This window comes from Ammodytes marinus, assembly GCF_949987685.1.
Source record: "Ammodytes marinus genome assembly, chromosome: 21".
Taxonomy (NCBI): Eukaryota; Metazoa; Chordata; class Actinopteri; order Uranoscopiformes; family Ammodytidae; genus Ammodytes; species Ammodytes marinus.
Genome location: NC_137225.1, coordinates 17,869,847 through 17,885,615, shown reverse-complemented (window position 1 = coordinate 17,885,615; position 15,769 = coordinate 17,869,847). Strand labels below are relative to the sequence as shown.

At 39.8% G+C, this 15,769-nt stretch overlaps 1 protein-coding gene across 2 annotated transcripts in view; it reads right to left on the bottom strand.

Annotated features, from left to right (window-relative positions):
- Nucleotides 1-1,250: 1,250 nt before the first annotated feature.
- The window catches only part of plxdc2b (plexin domain containing 2b), a 76,333-nt gene continuing 61,814 nt past the window's right edge, over nucleotides 1,251-15,769 (bottom strand). For both annotated transcript variants that reach the window (XM_080049849.1, XM_080049850.1), the window contains 5 exons: nucleotides 15,374-15,434; nucleotides 14,717-14,870; nucleotides 9,312-9,350; nucleotides 5,762-5,928; nucleotides 1,251-3,024 (listed from right to left, as the gene is read on the bottom strand). In XM_080049849.1, coding sequence (XP_079905975.1) covers nucleotides 2,905-3,024; nucleotides 5,762-5,928; nucleotides 9,312-9,350; nucleotides 14,717-14,870; nucleotides 15,374-15,434 — 541 coding nt within the window. In that variant the 3' untranslated portion in view covers nucleotides 1,251-2,904. The remainder of the gene's footprint in view (nucleotides 3,025-5,761; nucleotides 5,929-9,311; nucleotides 9,351-14,716; nucleotides 14,871-15,373; nucleotides 15,435-15,769) is intronic.

Sequence of the window (15,769 nt, the reverse complement as noted above, 5' to 3'; positions counted from 1 at the left end):
TCTCAACAACACCACTATGCTGCTTCTCTGTCACCTAAAATAATAGTTATTGTTTGGAAGGAGTGTGTGAAACCAGCGATTAGTCTGGTCCGGTGAAGCGAGCGAAGACTTTGCTGCAGAAGATTACCTTTTGGGGCCTTTTGTAGATGCGTTTAGCACAGACAAATCCCAACGTAGGCCACCTTCGTTCTCTGACTGATTTACAGACAGTGGTTAAAAAAAACACTTGCAGTTTCAGGTAGCAGTGTATACAACAAGCAGATGTTCCAAGTAGAGAGCATTTCTCCACAGGGATCAATCTATCAATATGTAAAAACACTAATCTGTATGCATGAAAAAGACACTGACCTTGTGTGTTCTCCTGTATGCAAATGTATGTATGAGGAGTCATAAAACAGGGAGTGGGAAAGCAGGGGTTTGTGCTCTCTGGTCGACACCGAATGAGACCACATCAGAGCTCAGTGGGGCTGTAAATAAAGGTCTGTGTGAAGGTTTGAAACAGCCAGGGGAGTCTTGATTTGGTATTTGTGCATGGCTCTTTGGGTGTGTAGGTGATGTTATGTGTTACTGAGGGAGCACTCATATGATGAAATGGTTAAATTGGATTTAAATTAAAGAAATAAGCTGTTTGCAAAGCCCAGCCCCCTAGGTTAATAAATAATAACAACTATGTGTCCAATCCATGGTCCAGTCCAGCATATCAGTGGCGGTCGCCCATATTTAGTTTGATTTGGGGAAAGGAGTATGTATAGGCCTATATCATTGATTCGAAAAAAGATATATTTTATAGTTAAAGTTTTAAGGGTATTCTGGGAATACCTTCAGAAGGATGGTGAGGTTTTGAAAATGGTCTTTGTTGCAGGAAAGATTAAATAAATAGACAACACTCTTTAAACATAGGCTTGTCATGCCTAGATACGGTTGCTTAACTACGACGATTGTGCAATCGGTTTTAGGGGGAGGGGCCTAGCGAAAGGTTCATTGTGTACATGGCTGTGAAACATGTGAAACAGCATTATAAACAGTAAACATACACAACTTAAAACTATGCCTACAGTAAAACTGCTGTGTTGTGGATGGCTGCTGAGGCTGTGGGTAGGTTGAGGTAAATACTTGAAAATAATATATACTGTAGCTCACTCAGATGCTGCTGAATAGTCTTTGGTCTCAATGTGATGATGAAGTGTGATTTAAAAACAACTCCAGATGTTGTTATTTGAATGTACTTTCACTGTCAAACTGAACGGGTGTAATATTGCACGTTTTATTTTTCAGTAGAATTCCAGGATACCAATACGTGTCTCTAAAATGAGTCTACAATCATTGGTGTGAAAACATGATTTTTGTCCTGAAATAATATCAACCAGTAAAAATAATGTGCATTTGAATGTGATCAGTCAGAAGCCTTGAGAAATTGATTGGTGACAGAAATGATAAGAACAGTATTCACATTTAAGTAAAAAAGTAGAGAAAAAAAGGCCACTCATAAAAAATAAAAAAGTTTTTTCTGTACTATACTGCTATCCTACAAATGTTTGCCATGAGTTACCTGAAATCTGCAAATGTTTTGGCCTTGGTATATACATTAATGTGTTGACACGGATGAGCCAATTATGACATAAACATAGACTAGCCAATGGTTATGCTGGCAACATACGAAAAAGAAAAAAAAAGGAAACCACACTTTAAAATCAAGGAAAACTCCAACTGTACCAGTGTGTTTTCTGGCTCACACAAACCGTATCCAGATACCTCAGATTCAAATCAATAAGAATCAACTGTGCAGAGCCAGCTCAAACAAATGCACCCGAGCAGGTGGATATCCAAACACTACTGTAAACGGCTCTCTTTTAAGCAAACACACACACACACAGACACACACACACACACACAGACACACACACACACACACACACACACACACACATTTAGAAAATATTTTCAGCATACACACTCACAAGCGCCTGTCTTGTCATTTTGCATTAGTACCACATGTCAAATGAAGGAGAAAAAAAATGTGCAAACTCTAGTCAGGGACAATATGGCACAGCATTAATGGAAGAAAAAAAATTTAAGAAGAAAAAAAAATACATTAAATGGTATCAATGATGAATCAATCAAAGAACCAATCAAAAGATAGGACAGAACGTGCCCCTCGCCCATTTAAAAGTGAACAAAAAACATCTTACACTTCCAGTCAGACATCTAAACAAAACTAATTCAACAACGATGCTGAATGTTCAGAACTCTTTCTCTGTCCGAGCTGCGATCGATCGCAGCGACGGGAGTTCACACCTCGCGTCATATCGCACAGCGGCAGCCCGTCTGTGCAGAGCGCGCAGTGGAAAAGTCAATAAAGCCTGCCCTATGGTATTGAAAAGAGATACCCACCGTCTATACAGATTAATGTGCCAACCCCATGTGAGAACAACACACTGAAGGAAAAAAGGAAAAGAAGTCAAAATCTGGTTGATATACAAAGGCCTATACCGTATAACCCCACCTACAGTGAAGTGGAAATCTCTGTTCATGTACTCTGTATTGTTTCTGAAAATATATATTGTATAATTCACCCCCACACACCAGTATCCAGTCTAGGAAGTCAGGCTGTTCAATCCCTTCCATGGGCAACATGATCGGGGTCTTTCAAAAAACGTAACATCAGCACTGTCCCCTCCCTCTGTCTGTGACACAGGTGATGACCAATGAGCTTGTCTGGGATCAGCTTTTTTTTTTTTTCTCACTTGCTCAGGTCGTTGGCTGCTATATCCAGTCTCATAGTCTTAACGAGTGTACACTGAGCTCATAAAAGCAGAACCTGTAGTTTTTTCCATTGAAAGGAAGAGGGCTGAGGGAGGGGGGGAGGTGGGGGGGCTGTGGGGGATGCAGACGCCCCCTCCCCCCTCAGCACTGCTCTGACACGATGAAGCCCTCCTTCTCCTGGCCCACCGGCTCCACCTCGGCGTACGCTGGGTGACCCGACCCACGCCGGAACTTCATGGCTGGCCACCTGCTCGGGCGTCTCTGCAAAAAGGGAGAGGACAGGAGGAGACATGTGTGTGTGAGGATAAAGGTCAAAGGTCAAGGTGTCATCAAAGACAGAGGTCAAGGCTCTTTGTCTGTGACCTGAGGAGAACCATTGGCCGAAATCACTCCCTATTTACTACATAGTTCACGAGATTTACCCACCCTTATTTGTTTAGCTTGAATTCTTAGTGTGTCATTAGTGCTCTATTTATTTAGACAAGTAGTGTCCTCAGTGTGAACCATATACAGTCTATGGAGTTAGCTACTTTCTGCAAACAATCCTGTGATGCAATGCTCCACATTTTATAGATACAGAAAAATGCCTGTTGTGTGACTGTCAGTTATGAGGCGAAATGAGTGATAACAAAATCTTGAATTAACATGTGTGAGTTTTGAGCAGCTGCTCAGGTTTAATTGGGATAATTTGTATTGCCTCGAAGAAGGCAAACCTCTACAAAAAAGTACACATTAAAGAGATATATTTTTTTCTATCCGACCCAGACCACAACTATGCACAAATGCAGCACACACTCATATTTGATTAACATTTTTAACAACTTTTATTTACATCTTCAGTTGTTATTTTTTTTGGAAAGTCAAAAAAGCATTGCGAGGCCAATGATAGTGTTGGTCTTTCATTAGATTTGTTGACGATAACCGTGACAAAGAATATCACCTTCCTTACCCTTTAAAAACTTTTTGAACGTATCAAAAGTCAAATATGACTGCTGTGATATGTGGCATGCTGAGATGGGGATTCAATATAGTTAGATCTACATCAGGGACTTTCCCTTGAATGATTATGACCTTGTAATACTGACAATGTAAAATACCTTGTAAAACATGAGCCTTTGTGTTTTTGAAAGATGTTTCAACACCACTCTGTGAACCAAACAGCACTTTGTCATCCTTAAGGAATTGACATTTAGACAGTGTGCTGTGTACCAAGTCATCATTCCCCTTTGAAACATCTCAATGCATATTAAGTCAGGAATTGAAGGCTGTTGAAGTCAAACAGACATATGGTGCACTGGATTTTTTCAAGGTCTGATGAAATGAGTTTGTACACATTCCTAACTTAACTTTATTCTGCCAAGGGACCTGAAGAAGGTAGACAGAATGAACGGTGAATATCCTTACCTGAGTATGAACAAACATATTATTGAGGATGTTATTACAAATGCCTCAAATTTAGGAAAATATGGCTGCATAACTCATCATTTTATAAATAAATACATAGAGGATCCATCTTCTTTTTTTTCTCACTTTTGCAGAAGATTACTACCCACCACTTCAAGTTGACACAAATATCTCACAACATGGTCTTGGTGTAGTGTGTACTGAAGCTTTTTAAGTTGAGTAGCCTACATCTGTGGCCAAAAGTTTTGAGAATGTCGCAAATATTCATTTTCACAAAGTCTGCTGCTTCAGTTTTTATAATGTCAATTTGCATATACTCCAGAAGGTAATGAGGAGTGATCAGCTCAACTGCAATTAATTGCAAAGTCCCTCTTTGCCTTGAAAATTAACTTCATCAAAAACTTCAAGGAGAAAGGTTGTTGCCAAACAGGCTCCAGGGCACCCAAGAAAGTCCAGCAAGCGCCAGGACCGTCTCCTAAAGTTGATTCAGCTGCGGGATCGGGCTGCCACCAGCACAGAGCTTGCTCAGGAATGGCAGCAGGTAGGTGAGAGTGCATCTGCACGCACAGTGAGGCAAATACTTTTGGAGGAAGGACTGGTGTCAAGAAGGGCAGCAAAGAAGCCACTTCTCTCCAGAAACCACCAGGGACAGACTGATATTCTGCAAAAGGTACAGGGATTGGACTGCTGAGGACTGGGGTTAAGTCATTTTCTCTGATGAATCCCCTTTCCGATTGTTTGGGGCATCTGGAAAAAATGTTGTTCGGAGAAGACGAGGTGAGCGCTACCATCAGTCCTGTCTCGTGCCAACAGTAAAGCATCCTGAGACCATTCATGTGTGGGGTTGCTTCTCAGTCAAGGGAGTGGGCTCGCTCACAATCTTGCCTAAAAACACAGCCATGAATAAAGAATGTTACCAGAACGTCCTCCGAGAGCAACTTCTCTCAACCATCCAAGAGCAGTTTGGTGATGAACAATGCCTTTTCCAGCATGATGGAGCACCTTGCCATAAAGCAAAAGTAATAACTAAATGGCTCGGGGAACAAAACATAAAGATTTTGGGTCCATGGCCAGGAAACTCCCCAGATCTTAATCCCATTGAGAACTTGTGGTCAATCCTCAAGAGGCGGGTGGACAAACAAGAACCCACAAATTCTGACAAACTCAAAGCATTGATTATGCAAGAATGGACTGCCATCAATCAGGATTTGGTCCAGAAGTTGATTGACAGCATGCCAGGGAGAATTGCAGAGGTCACATATTGACTTGTTGCTTGAACTCAGTGTAATTGTCAATAAAAGCTTTTGATACTTATGAAATGCTTGTAATTATATTTCAGTATACCATAGACACATCTGACGAAAATACCTAAAAACCCTGAAGCAGCAGACCCTGTGAAAATGTAATATTTGTGTCATTCTCAAAACTTTTGGCCACTACTGTACTTCAAAGACTTCTTGTACTTGTTGGCTTAAAAGATTAAAAGTCTGAAAATTCACTGTTGACCTTTTAAAACACTAGATCTAAAGTACTAGCGTGGTGAGATTATCCCTTTGCCTTCATGTCAGATGGCGGGGCGTCTCGCTCTACTCACCTCGATGAGGAAGAGGCCGGCTGCAGAGGACGGGTGGTGGTAGATGTACACGGTGACCAACACACCGGCTACCATGACGATCGTTACCAGGAGGATGCCGAGGATCAGTCCGATGTGCAATGGCTGTGTGCCAGGCTTCCTGTCTACAGAACTTTCAGCTGGCATCACTGGGGAAAAAAACACACAAAAATAATCCGTTACAACCTGTTGTACAGGGATACAGAGAGTAATGTTTTTTATAGATTAACCTTTTAAAGTATTTGTAGTGTTTTACTTGGTTTGTGAAATAAGCTGCCTAGCTAATTCGCTTAACCCCTAATGCACTTACATTGATATTGACCCTTAAAATTAATCAAATAAATATATATTTTTTTAAATGCAGAGTTGCTGTGTTTTCTCCTTGTACTACAGTTCCACTTGTTGACCAGCAGGGGGCACTCATTAATCATCAATACACTTCTATCTTACGGTACAAAAATGCCTTAAAATGTACATGTGCTTGCAGTAAAAAAGTTGCTAAATGTCATCACATTAATAAAAAAAGAGAGAGACCGACATTTGATTTCCAAGCTTAAAACAGTGACCCTTCTATTAAAAAGCCCCTTCAGCCATGCATGTATCTTTCAGAAGAGTTCAAATTTTTCCCTAGATTCCATAGGTTTTTTTTTATGTATTAAAGACAGCGATTAAATGGACATTTAATTTGCTTTGAGAGCAAACTCAAGGTTATGTCCATGTGTCTGATCTTTCTGTGGTCTGTTTAGGTATTCAGGAGCAGTGTCTTCATTCCCACAAGTACTAGTGCTCACTTCTCCCAAAGCAATGTTAGCAGCACATGGTTCTGATAGGAGGAGAAGGAGGAGGAGACAGGCCTATATATGTCGATTAGGGTCCGATTGTATCCTCCTGTCATGGCAACGCAAACTAAAAAGAGGCTGTCTATGGTGCCTATACATAATAAGCCTGTCCTTCAAAGAGTTTTAGAAGATATCAGTCGTCTTTAAAGTATACTCTCTCAGATTCATATCGGAGGCTGCCCTTATAGTCAACCCAGCAGGTGTTCAAAGTGTTGTTTTGAAGATGATGAGAGCGCCTTGTAACCTATTTGGAAGATCGGTTGTTGTTTCATCTATGGAGGCACAATTTACATACACACACAGACACACACAGACACACACGGACACACACACACACACACACACACACACACACACACACACACACACACACACACACACACACACACACACACACACAAAAGTGTATTTTCACAAGAAATTTGTCAGCTAGAAGAACATACGGGATGAGAGTAGAAGATGTAAATAAAAAGATATGCATCTTCTTGGTGCAAGTGAAGCACTGATAGTAGCCAGTATAAGAACTAATGAAGTGATTATAAAAACAAGCATCTTATCTCATACAGATTTATGAACAGGTTCAAGCCCAGATCTTATTCACAGATTTCTTCTCCCTCTCTGCCCCCCTGACAACCCCTTCCCAGGCTCCTCCGTGGCTTTAATTAGCAGATATAGCCGCTGCCGAGTTCGTCTGCCAACCAGCCTCTCTCCTGGCTCCTTGCCTCATTGATTTTCAGCACACAGAAGGACCTGCTGGTAATCAAACCTGTCCGAAGTGTGTGTGTGTGTGTGTGTGTCTGTGCAGTCAATGTGAATGTCTGGTTGTGTAAGTCAGTGCGGCCGTTTATGTGAAAGTATGGATAATGTGCTGAAACATCAGCAGCGTTACACAAACAAAACAAGACAGTGGATTAGCTCCACTGTCCATAATCCAAATGTTTGCATAAAAGCTTTTGTTATTGAACGTGGCGTTTCTCACGATATAGCTCTCACTCAGTATACTGTCAGTCACTCTTACACATAGCAAAAACAACTTGGCAGAGAGACTGACATAAGACATTGGCGCTAATTTGCATAATCCTATAAGATTTTTTTCTCTGTTTTCTCACAAAGTATACTTGTTCCTGCATTTATGTGTCTCTTGGTCAGCAGGAAGCCCAAACAATGCAACAGGCGGTTAGTCTCGGTGTTGGGAGGGCTGGCAGGGGGCAAGCGATTGAGTGGAGATGTGAGACTCAGTGAGATATCAACAGCCAAGCAGTTAAACAGCCAGCGGGTTAGCTAGCAGAGAGAAGTCTTCTCCAAACCCCTAGAGGAGCTTTAAGACTGACAGGTCCATCCAGACTTCTTCAAATAATAAGACAACACAGACAAGGGCTTCAAATACCATTTAGGATGGCTAATAATGCTCCCAATGACAATGCTATCATGCTGATGCTGAACAGGTATAATGAATACCATCCTCACCATCCACCGGGCACCATGAATGTTTGTACCCATTTTCACACCCATCCAATCTGCCCTTTGCCCAAGGTGATGTCTTTAATTTGTTTTGCCTGATCAAAAGTATAAAAATATTGTTTTGGGGATTCCGTAACATTTTTTGTTGATTAAAGCCTTCCTTATTTTTGGGTTCATAATCTTTTAAATGATTGGCCATATAAACCATTGAAGCACAATGCAGCCGGGACACAGAATGTATTCTCCATTAGCTTTGTCCCTACGACTGCTAGATACTAATGGACAGCAGGGCACTTAGGCAGCAATACAATACATTAGGGCTTTTGAGAAAGGACAAATGAGGCCAGCATTTACTGTACAAGTGGAGCTGAACCGGTATTTTACCTGGATAATGTTTTATTTTAGGAACCTAAAATGATCTATTTTGCAGACCTCTTATATTAACTTGTTGAAAATGGGCAGTGCGGATTTGCGATGTTGAGTAGATACTCCTGAGAAAAGGGCGTTTCGCTCCTGCTGTTCTTTATCTCAACACTCCTTGTGGCTTACCGTTTCAACAGTCAAGGTCAGAGGACACTTTGCTGTAGCTGGCTGATATGAGAGCTACACGGCTGATCACGACATACACACATTTGAAAATCACTGCCATTTACCAAATCTATAAATTGCCAGTTGATATTAAATGTAATACATAGTGTGTCTGAAATCAAGACGTAGAAGTAGAGATTCATGCTTTGAATGTTTTTCTCCTCTCAACATGATAATCCTGGTGTGTGCCTCGCAATTCGGAACACGTTATTGTCCCGGTATGTGGTGGAGGGAAAGAAAAAAGGTTAGACGCATAAAAGACAAAATGCCATGCAGAGAGATATCATCACAGAGCCATTGGGCCAGAGCACGGGTGATGAGAGACATGCAGTGTTTGTGTAATGCAAGGCAGCCACAGATTCCAATTTCTTTGTGATCGTATTTGATATAAAGTGTAACTTCGTACACCTAACTTTTAACTACACTGCCTGTACTCTCCTGCACACCAGTCCAGACACTTTGATTGATCACTGCGACCCACAGAGGTACTGTTTTAAGCATTATAGTCGGTGACTGGATCACGTTTATCGGCTGAATGAGCCACACGTACCACGAAAATAGATTTTAAAAAGCAATCAATGGTAAAAACAACAGGGAGTAAAGGCACAGGTTAGCAGCAGCCAAAGTAAGCGCATTGGACCTACCCTGGTTGTCTCTGAGATGCAGGGCGATCTTGGTATCATCTGAGGAGACAAAGACAGGAAGACATGTTGAGCGTCAGACATATTAATCAATATTTCTCTTTGTAGTTTGCTTATGAAGCTCCGACAATATAAACAACTTCCAGGGGGGGTCCCAAATGAGATGTGGAGCCTCGTTCATAAATGGATCATCTTCCTTTCAACGTGAAATTTACTACACTTTACAATGTGATTAAAAATTAATGCTTTGAATATAATGGTCCAGCGTGCATAATTCAGCACATAAAAGATGTCTGGGGTTAACTGTACATGCAAAATATGTAAATGTACCATGACCCACTTCTCCTCGAAGGGTAGCAGGCATTTAAACACAGCATAGGGATTCACATTATGCAAATGCAGCTCATACTCCGCCAGATGCATTTCACTGAATGATGTAATTCAAAAGGATTTTTATTATTTCGATTCTCAAAAGAACGAGTGCGGCCACATTTCAGTGTCTCAAATGAATCATTAAATGAGATATTCTACTGTGAGAGACCACACAGATACTTAGTCCCAGTCAAACCCACACCAGAGTAAAAAGTCATGAATATAGATTATCATCGCCCCTCAAGGAAAAGAAGTCGAAGTCTTTAAATCTGTTGCAGACATTAGTGGTATAACACAAAGATACTATCTGCATCTGTTTATTTCATAAAATAGGGAAAAAAATAAAATTATATTCATATTTATACCAAAAGTCAGACATTGTCTTTCATGCTCTATTTTTTTGTATAAAATTGTTTTCTACTGCAGTTTATATTCTTCATACATATATGTATGAGCTGGGTTGGCAAAACAATACACCAATTTAACCATGAATCCCATATCACTGAAATATTGAAGCAGGATTTTCCCCTTCTGTCTAACCAACAGACTGTGTAGTAGAACAGGAGGTTTATATACAGGAGGAAATACATTCCTCGTGGCATGATTTTTCTTTGTATATATATATATATATATATATACACAAAGAAAAAATATATACAAAAAAAAAATATATATATATACAGTATATATATATATATATACTGTATATATATATATATATATATATATATATATATATATATATATATATATATATATATATATATCGGAAGTGGGTCAAGATTAATGTAAAGTTGGTCAAAAATGTTTCAAATAGACAAAGCAAGATATCAACAAGAAGATATTAAATAGGTTATGAAATGTTCTCCGACTTCCGCTCATGACTGTGGAGTAGGGATGTAACGATATGAAATTTTGGGTACGATACGATACGATACGATATTGCGATTGATATCACGATATCACGATACGATATTAAGCGCGGAATTCATTTCTACCCCCTCAAATGAAATGTTGTACCGCTGATTTAAATAAAACATAAACGCAAGAATAATTCAAATTTTTTATATCTTAATATGAAGAAGAGATTTCTGAGAGATTTAAACAATTTATCACCAAAACAAAGACACTGCTTCTCTACTGCTGTTTTTAAAGAAGCTTTACATCTATATTTTTCAAACTGAAATAGGAATTTTAAATCTAAACTTAATTTAGTCACTTGTCTGTAACTGTAAAAGTATGTATAAAATAAAAATTATTTAAATAGTGTGATAATTTCCCCATTTATTTATGTTTTATTTGCTTATCAACTCTATTTTTGCAAGCCATGCTTTTACCTTATTAGGCCTACATTATGACAAGCACAATTAACTCTGTAAAATATTTATTTATGATTTTTATTTGTTATTAACTTAAATTGCAGTCTCAAAATCAATGTTTTTGCAGTGCACTCCTCTCCCCCTCCCTTCCTCACACTTTCGCAACGTCACCTTCATTTGACCAAAGTAGTGTCACCTAAGTTTGACATAGTAGGGATTCCATAGTATTGCGCAACATGCTGTTAGCTACTGTCTGCTGAGTTCACGTGAAGTTGTGATGAATATATCAAGGATCTTTGGACTTATTTCCTTCATCTGCCTTTCACGGAAGTTCGCCGACTTTACCGGGGATTTAACGCGCGGTGGCGGTGGATTCTATTCTATTTTTTTTTTTTTTTTTTTTTTATTTTTTTTATTATAATCTCATTTCCTCACGTTCGCCTGGATTCATAATGATATAATTGACCCGCGAGCAACTTTCTCTTCAGTCTGGTAAGCTAGTCGATCTTTTTCTCTATCTCTCCCTTTTCTCTTTCTCTCTCTTCTCTGCTGCTACGTGACTCAATGTTGTGAAGCTGCACGCGCTAGTGTAAACAACGGCCCACGTGAGACGTGACTGTTCAGTTTAAAGTTAGAAGTCATGTTTCAGTGATAAGATGTTGTGTCAATGTGTTATTGTTTGGTTTCCAATGTTGGTGTGGCCCATACAGTGTTAGATTGAGTGCTACGTTTATGACAACGTTGCTTACCAGACTCTCCACAATGACGGAGCGCATTTACCATGCATGCTCGCCTCAATACCGTGACGCGGTATAACAAGAAAAAACTTACGGTTGACATTCGTGGCCTTTTCATATCGCGAACGACCGTTTTGCGGTATATTGTTACATCCCTACTGTGGAGTATCTCATAAAAACAAAATTCAAAAAGTATTTACAAAATGGGCCACAATAACTCATTCAGATTTTAGAATGATTTAAAAAAGAGGGGTTGTTCACAAGTCAGGATGTAAATAAACTGTCTATAAAACAAAATAAGAAAGTTGTTCGCTAAAATCTGCAAAGCCCTCTTGACAGTTACGAATGCACTTTTGAGACGGTCCCTAACTTCAAACAGGCGCTAGGTAAAAAAAACATGTCGTCCAGCTGCGGTTTCACCAGCCTGCTCTCTAACCTAAACCTTTGACCCCTGCAGCTGAAGGGACAGGGCGAGGGTTGGGAAAACTGATCCGCTGTACGTGTCAGAAAGTGCATGTAGTCTTTCAGTGTCGGCTACACAACGCAAATCACAGGAGGACCTCTTGACCTCGTTGACACTAACACTCTAGGATACAGTCCCTCACACGTAAACTAAACACATTATATTTCTCTCCAAAGTGTTCACTGCATACACACCCTCATCGCAGCAGCCTGTCCAGCTCCCCTACTGTGATGGAGCGTCCATTTTAAAACTCTGCTGATTAATGGGGCTGGGATGGAGAAAAAGGTTGTCTACTGAAAGTAAATGCCCTTTTTGTGGGAACACACTAATGGATAACCCAGGCCTGAATGTAGAAAGCCTTATAAAAGAAAAATTCAATAAAAGAGAAAAAAATAACATCAGCGAGATAGGAGCAGAGTGGTATAACACTGCAGACGCTGCAGTCTCCCACAACAAATAGGCCACCTCAAGTTATTTAGCCCCTGAAAAATAGCATCTTCGGGACAATCTTTAACAAAGTATTAATTTTTGGAGAAATACAATTTTGATAACAATATATTTAAAAGAAAAGTGCAGTAAAGGAGAACAGAATGAAAGGTTAACAAGGTACAACATTTGAGGAGATTAGGAAAACATGGACAAATGCCAAAAATACAAAATTATCTCATTGAGAAATTGCCATAGGACGCAAAGTCATTTTATGATGCCTTTTAACCCCTACGTCCTGTAGGAAGAGCCAATTGTCCCTTTAAGATGGGTTCCTTGCAGCCATCGTAACTAATAAGGTCTGTCTTGTTGGGTCAAAAACCTTCAGAAAATCCTTCATTCCAACGTATTACTGTTTGTGAAAGGATTAGTTCAACTTTTAACCACAATTACATTTCCCTCAGGAGCAAAAAATGCATTAACTCAACTTAAATTATGAATACAATTTTGACATTGACTGATATTGAAATTTTTTCTTAGTGTAATATTTTTTGGCCATATCTCCCGGACCTATTTAGGACTAGTTTTTAGAGATGAATGGAGCTTGGGCCAACAGCCACAGACAGGATAGAGAAGTCAGAAAGCATTAAGAGATGGGCTAAGGCATAGTTGGTTGTCTATTTAAAAAACAAGACATAACAGAAGCTTTATCCATTACATTATGAACAAGCATTCTGCCCTAACACTTGAACATGACAAAGCCATATGTCCTTTTAAGGCTCATCTACTCTATAGACAGATCTTATGTTCTTCAAAGGATTAAGTGAATTCATTGATCCCAGGGATAACAGTGGACATCTGAATGGATTGGTTGTCCATCAGTACATCCACTGCAGTGTTTGTGCTTTCGGTATTGATTAAATACATAGCCTTTTCAACTGATGACAGAATGTGAGTGGCTCCTTCCTATCAGTTTGATTTAAAACCTCCTGTTATGGAGCGAATACTGATTCATTGTCTGTTTACTTAAAATAAATAAATAAGAAAAGGGAATGAGCTTAAAATTGGCACAATAAATTCAGCCGTCACTGAGGCATCTCTGTAGAGAAGGGGGGTGAAAAAAGAAAGAAGTGGAAGTAAACAAACTTAGAAGGACACCTTGGCTCCGATTTGCTGTGATCAGCAGAAGAGCGCAGTGTGTGCTCCTATTAAAAGAGGATTTGCATAAAATAACTGAGATTATGCTGCAGTATGGTTTGGGTTTAGCCTCCCGCTGGGGTGCAGTCAATACTTAAGACTTAAATATCAAAGTAGCACGTTAAACTTTTGATGGTTAAGAATGTCATGAGAGAAAAGGAACTGTTACTAATGAAGGATGAAATACTTGAATAATTATCGGCTGTTTATAACATGTTTTGCCCAAATTTAAGGAGATTATTATTATCCTCTATCCTCAATATCGGGATCAGATCGAGGCAATTTAATTAAACTCCTAAATGATTGTAAATTCAATTTCCACTTACAAAAAAGCCAAATCAAATTTCCAATTAAATGTTCAGCCTTCCAAATAAAAATCGCTAGCCGTCAAAGTCAAATAATGAAAGGTAAAGCTTAACAATTGACATGAAACATTATTTAGAAGAACAATAGCGGGATGCACATTTTATTGTAACATCGATTGATCATCAATCATCAGAAAAGTTTTCAGGAATAAAACATTTCTGATACGAAAGACTGAAGTTGCAGCTAGCAGAGCCGAGCAACATAATCACAGGTGATCTTTGTTCCAATTCAATCTACATTGTTTAAAAGTTGGTTCCAACACGCCTTGCTCCAATGCCTGCCATCTGGAATTCATTTGTTCAGTTTAAGTGGGGAGAGCTACCGAGAATATTTATGTCTTCTCCAAAAGCGAGAAGTGTCTTGTGCATACCGTGAAACAGGAAACACATCAATACCAATAAATAACATTTCCCAGCAAATGCACTTCATTTAACACCTTGCCAGAACCAGAGCATCCATCACTGACAGAATATGCACAAACTGTGGCTTGGTTCCAGCCAAAGTAGTGGTATGTGTTTTCTATTCTACCTTCTGTGGGGACGCTGGTGGGTGGCTGGGAGGTGGAGGGCGTGTCCCTGCCTTCTGTGGCCTCTTTGCTCCTGGACGTCGTCTGGGCGACAATGGTGGTGGTGAAGGGGTAGAGATGTGTGGTGTCGATGGTGTCACACATCTTGTCCTTGGTCTGAAAAGTGAAAGAAGTCAGTCAAACAAATGCTTTGCACACTCCGGCACACACACATGTATTTAACTGTGCGTAAACCCACTTTTAGAAGTAAAGCTGCGTTCCAGACAACAAGGAAGTCGAGATATTTCGACCTCTAAGTAAAATATTCCATGGAGCGCCAATCAAAGTCAGCCTTCCTACTTGTTAACTCGGAGCAAATCCATCAACCCAGACTTTGCGGAGTGCTTCTAAGTAGAAAAGTGAAGTTAAATCAATTGTAAAATAACATCTGTTAACTGATGCAACCTGCCAAAGAAACACCAGTCACAGTTAATCGGCCATGTTTTTTTGTTTACGTTTGTTGTTGTGGAACCAAAATGATTGGACGTCGTAAAAATCGGAAATGACAACTTAGAAATTCTCCACTTCCGACATGTCTGGAATGCAGCATAAGACACTGTAACATCTCACACACCTTCACACAGTTTCAAGTCATGTCTTTATCCTTGACTGCAGCTTACCTCATCCGGGCAGCTGTTGTCCACCCAATCCTGCCGATGGCGGTCAAAGCCACTGGAGCATCTGAAGGTGGAAGAAACAAATATTTAACAAGAAGTGAATATTCAACATATTTAATATGGTTGTATGATAAGTGGTGGGGGGGGGGGGGGGGGGGGGGGGGACTTGCCAGGTCAAAAAGGCCCCAGACTTGTAGGGCCCTTGAAACATTTAAAACATTTTAAAAAAATACTTGAGATTATTATGTGTATATTTATTATTATTATAGATTATTATATTTTACTCTGAATCAAGCTGAGAGGAAAACATCAGCACCTCCCACTCCCTGCCTCCCCCTGAGGTCCAGACTCAAAGAGGGAACGGCTTTGTGAAGTATAGGAAAATGTGGGATCTGTGAG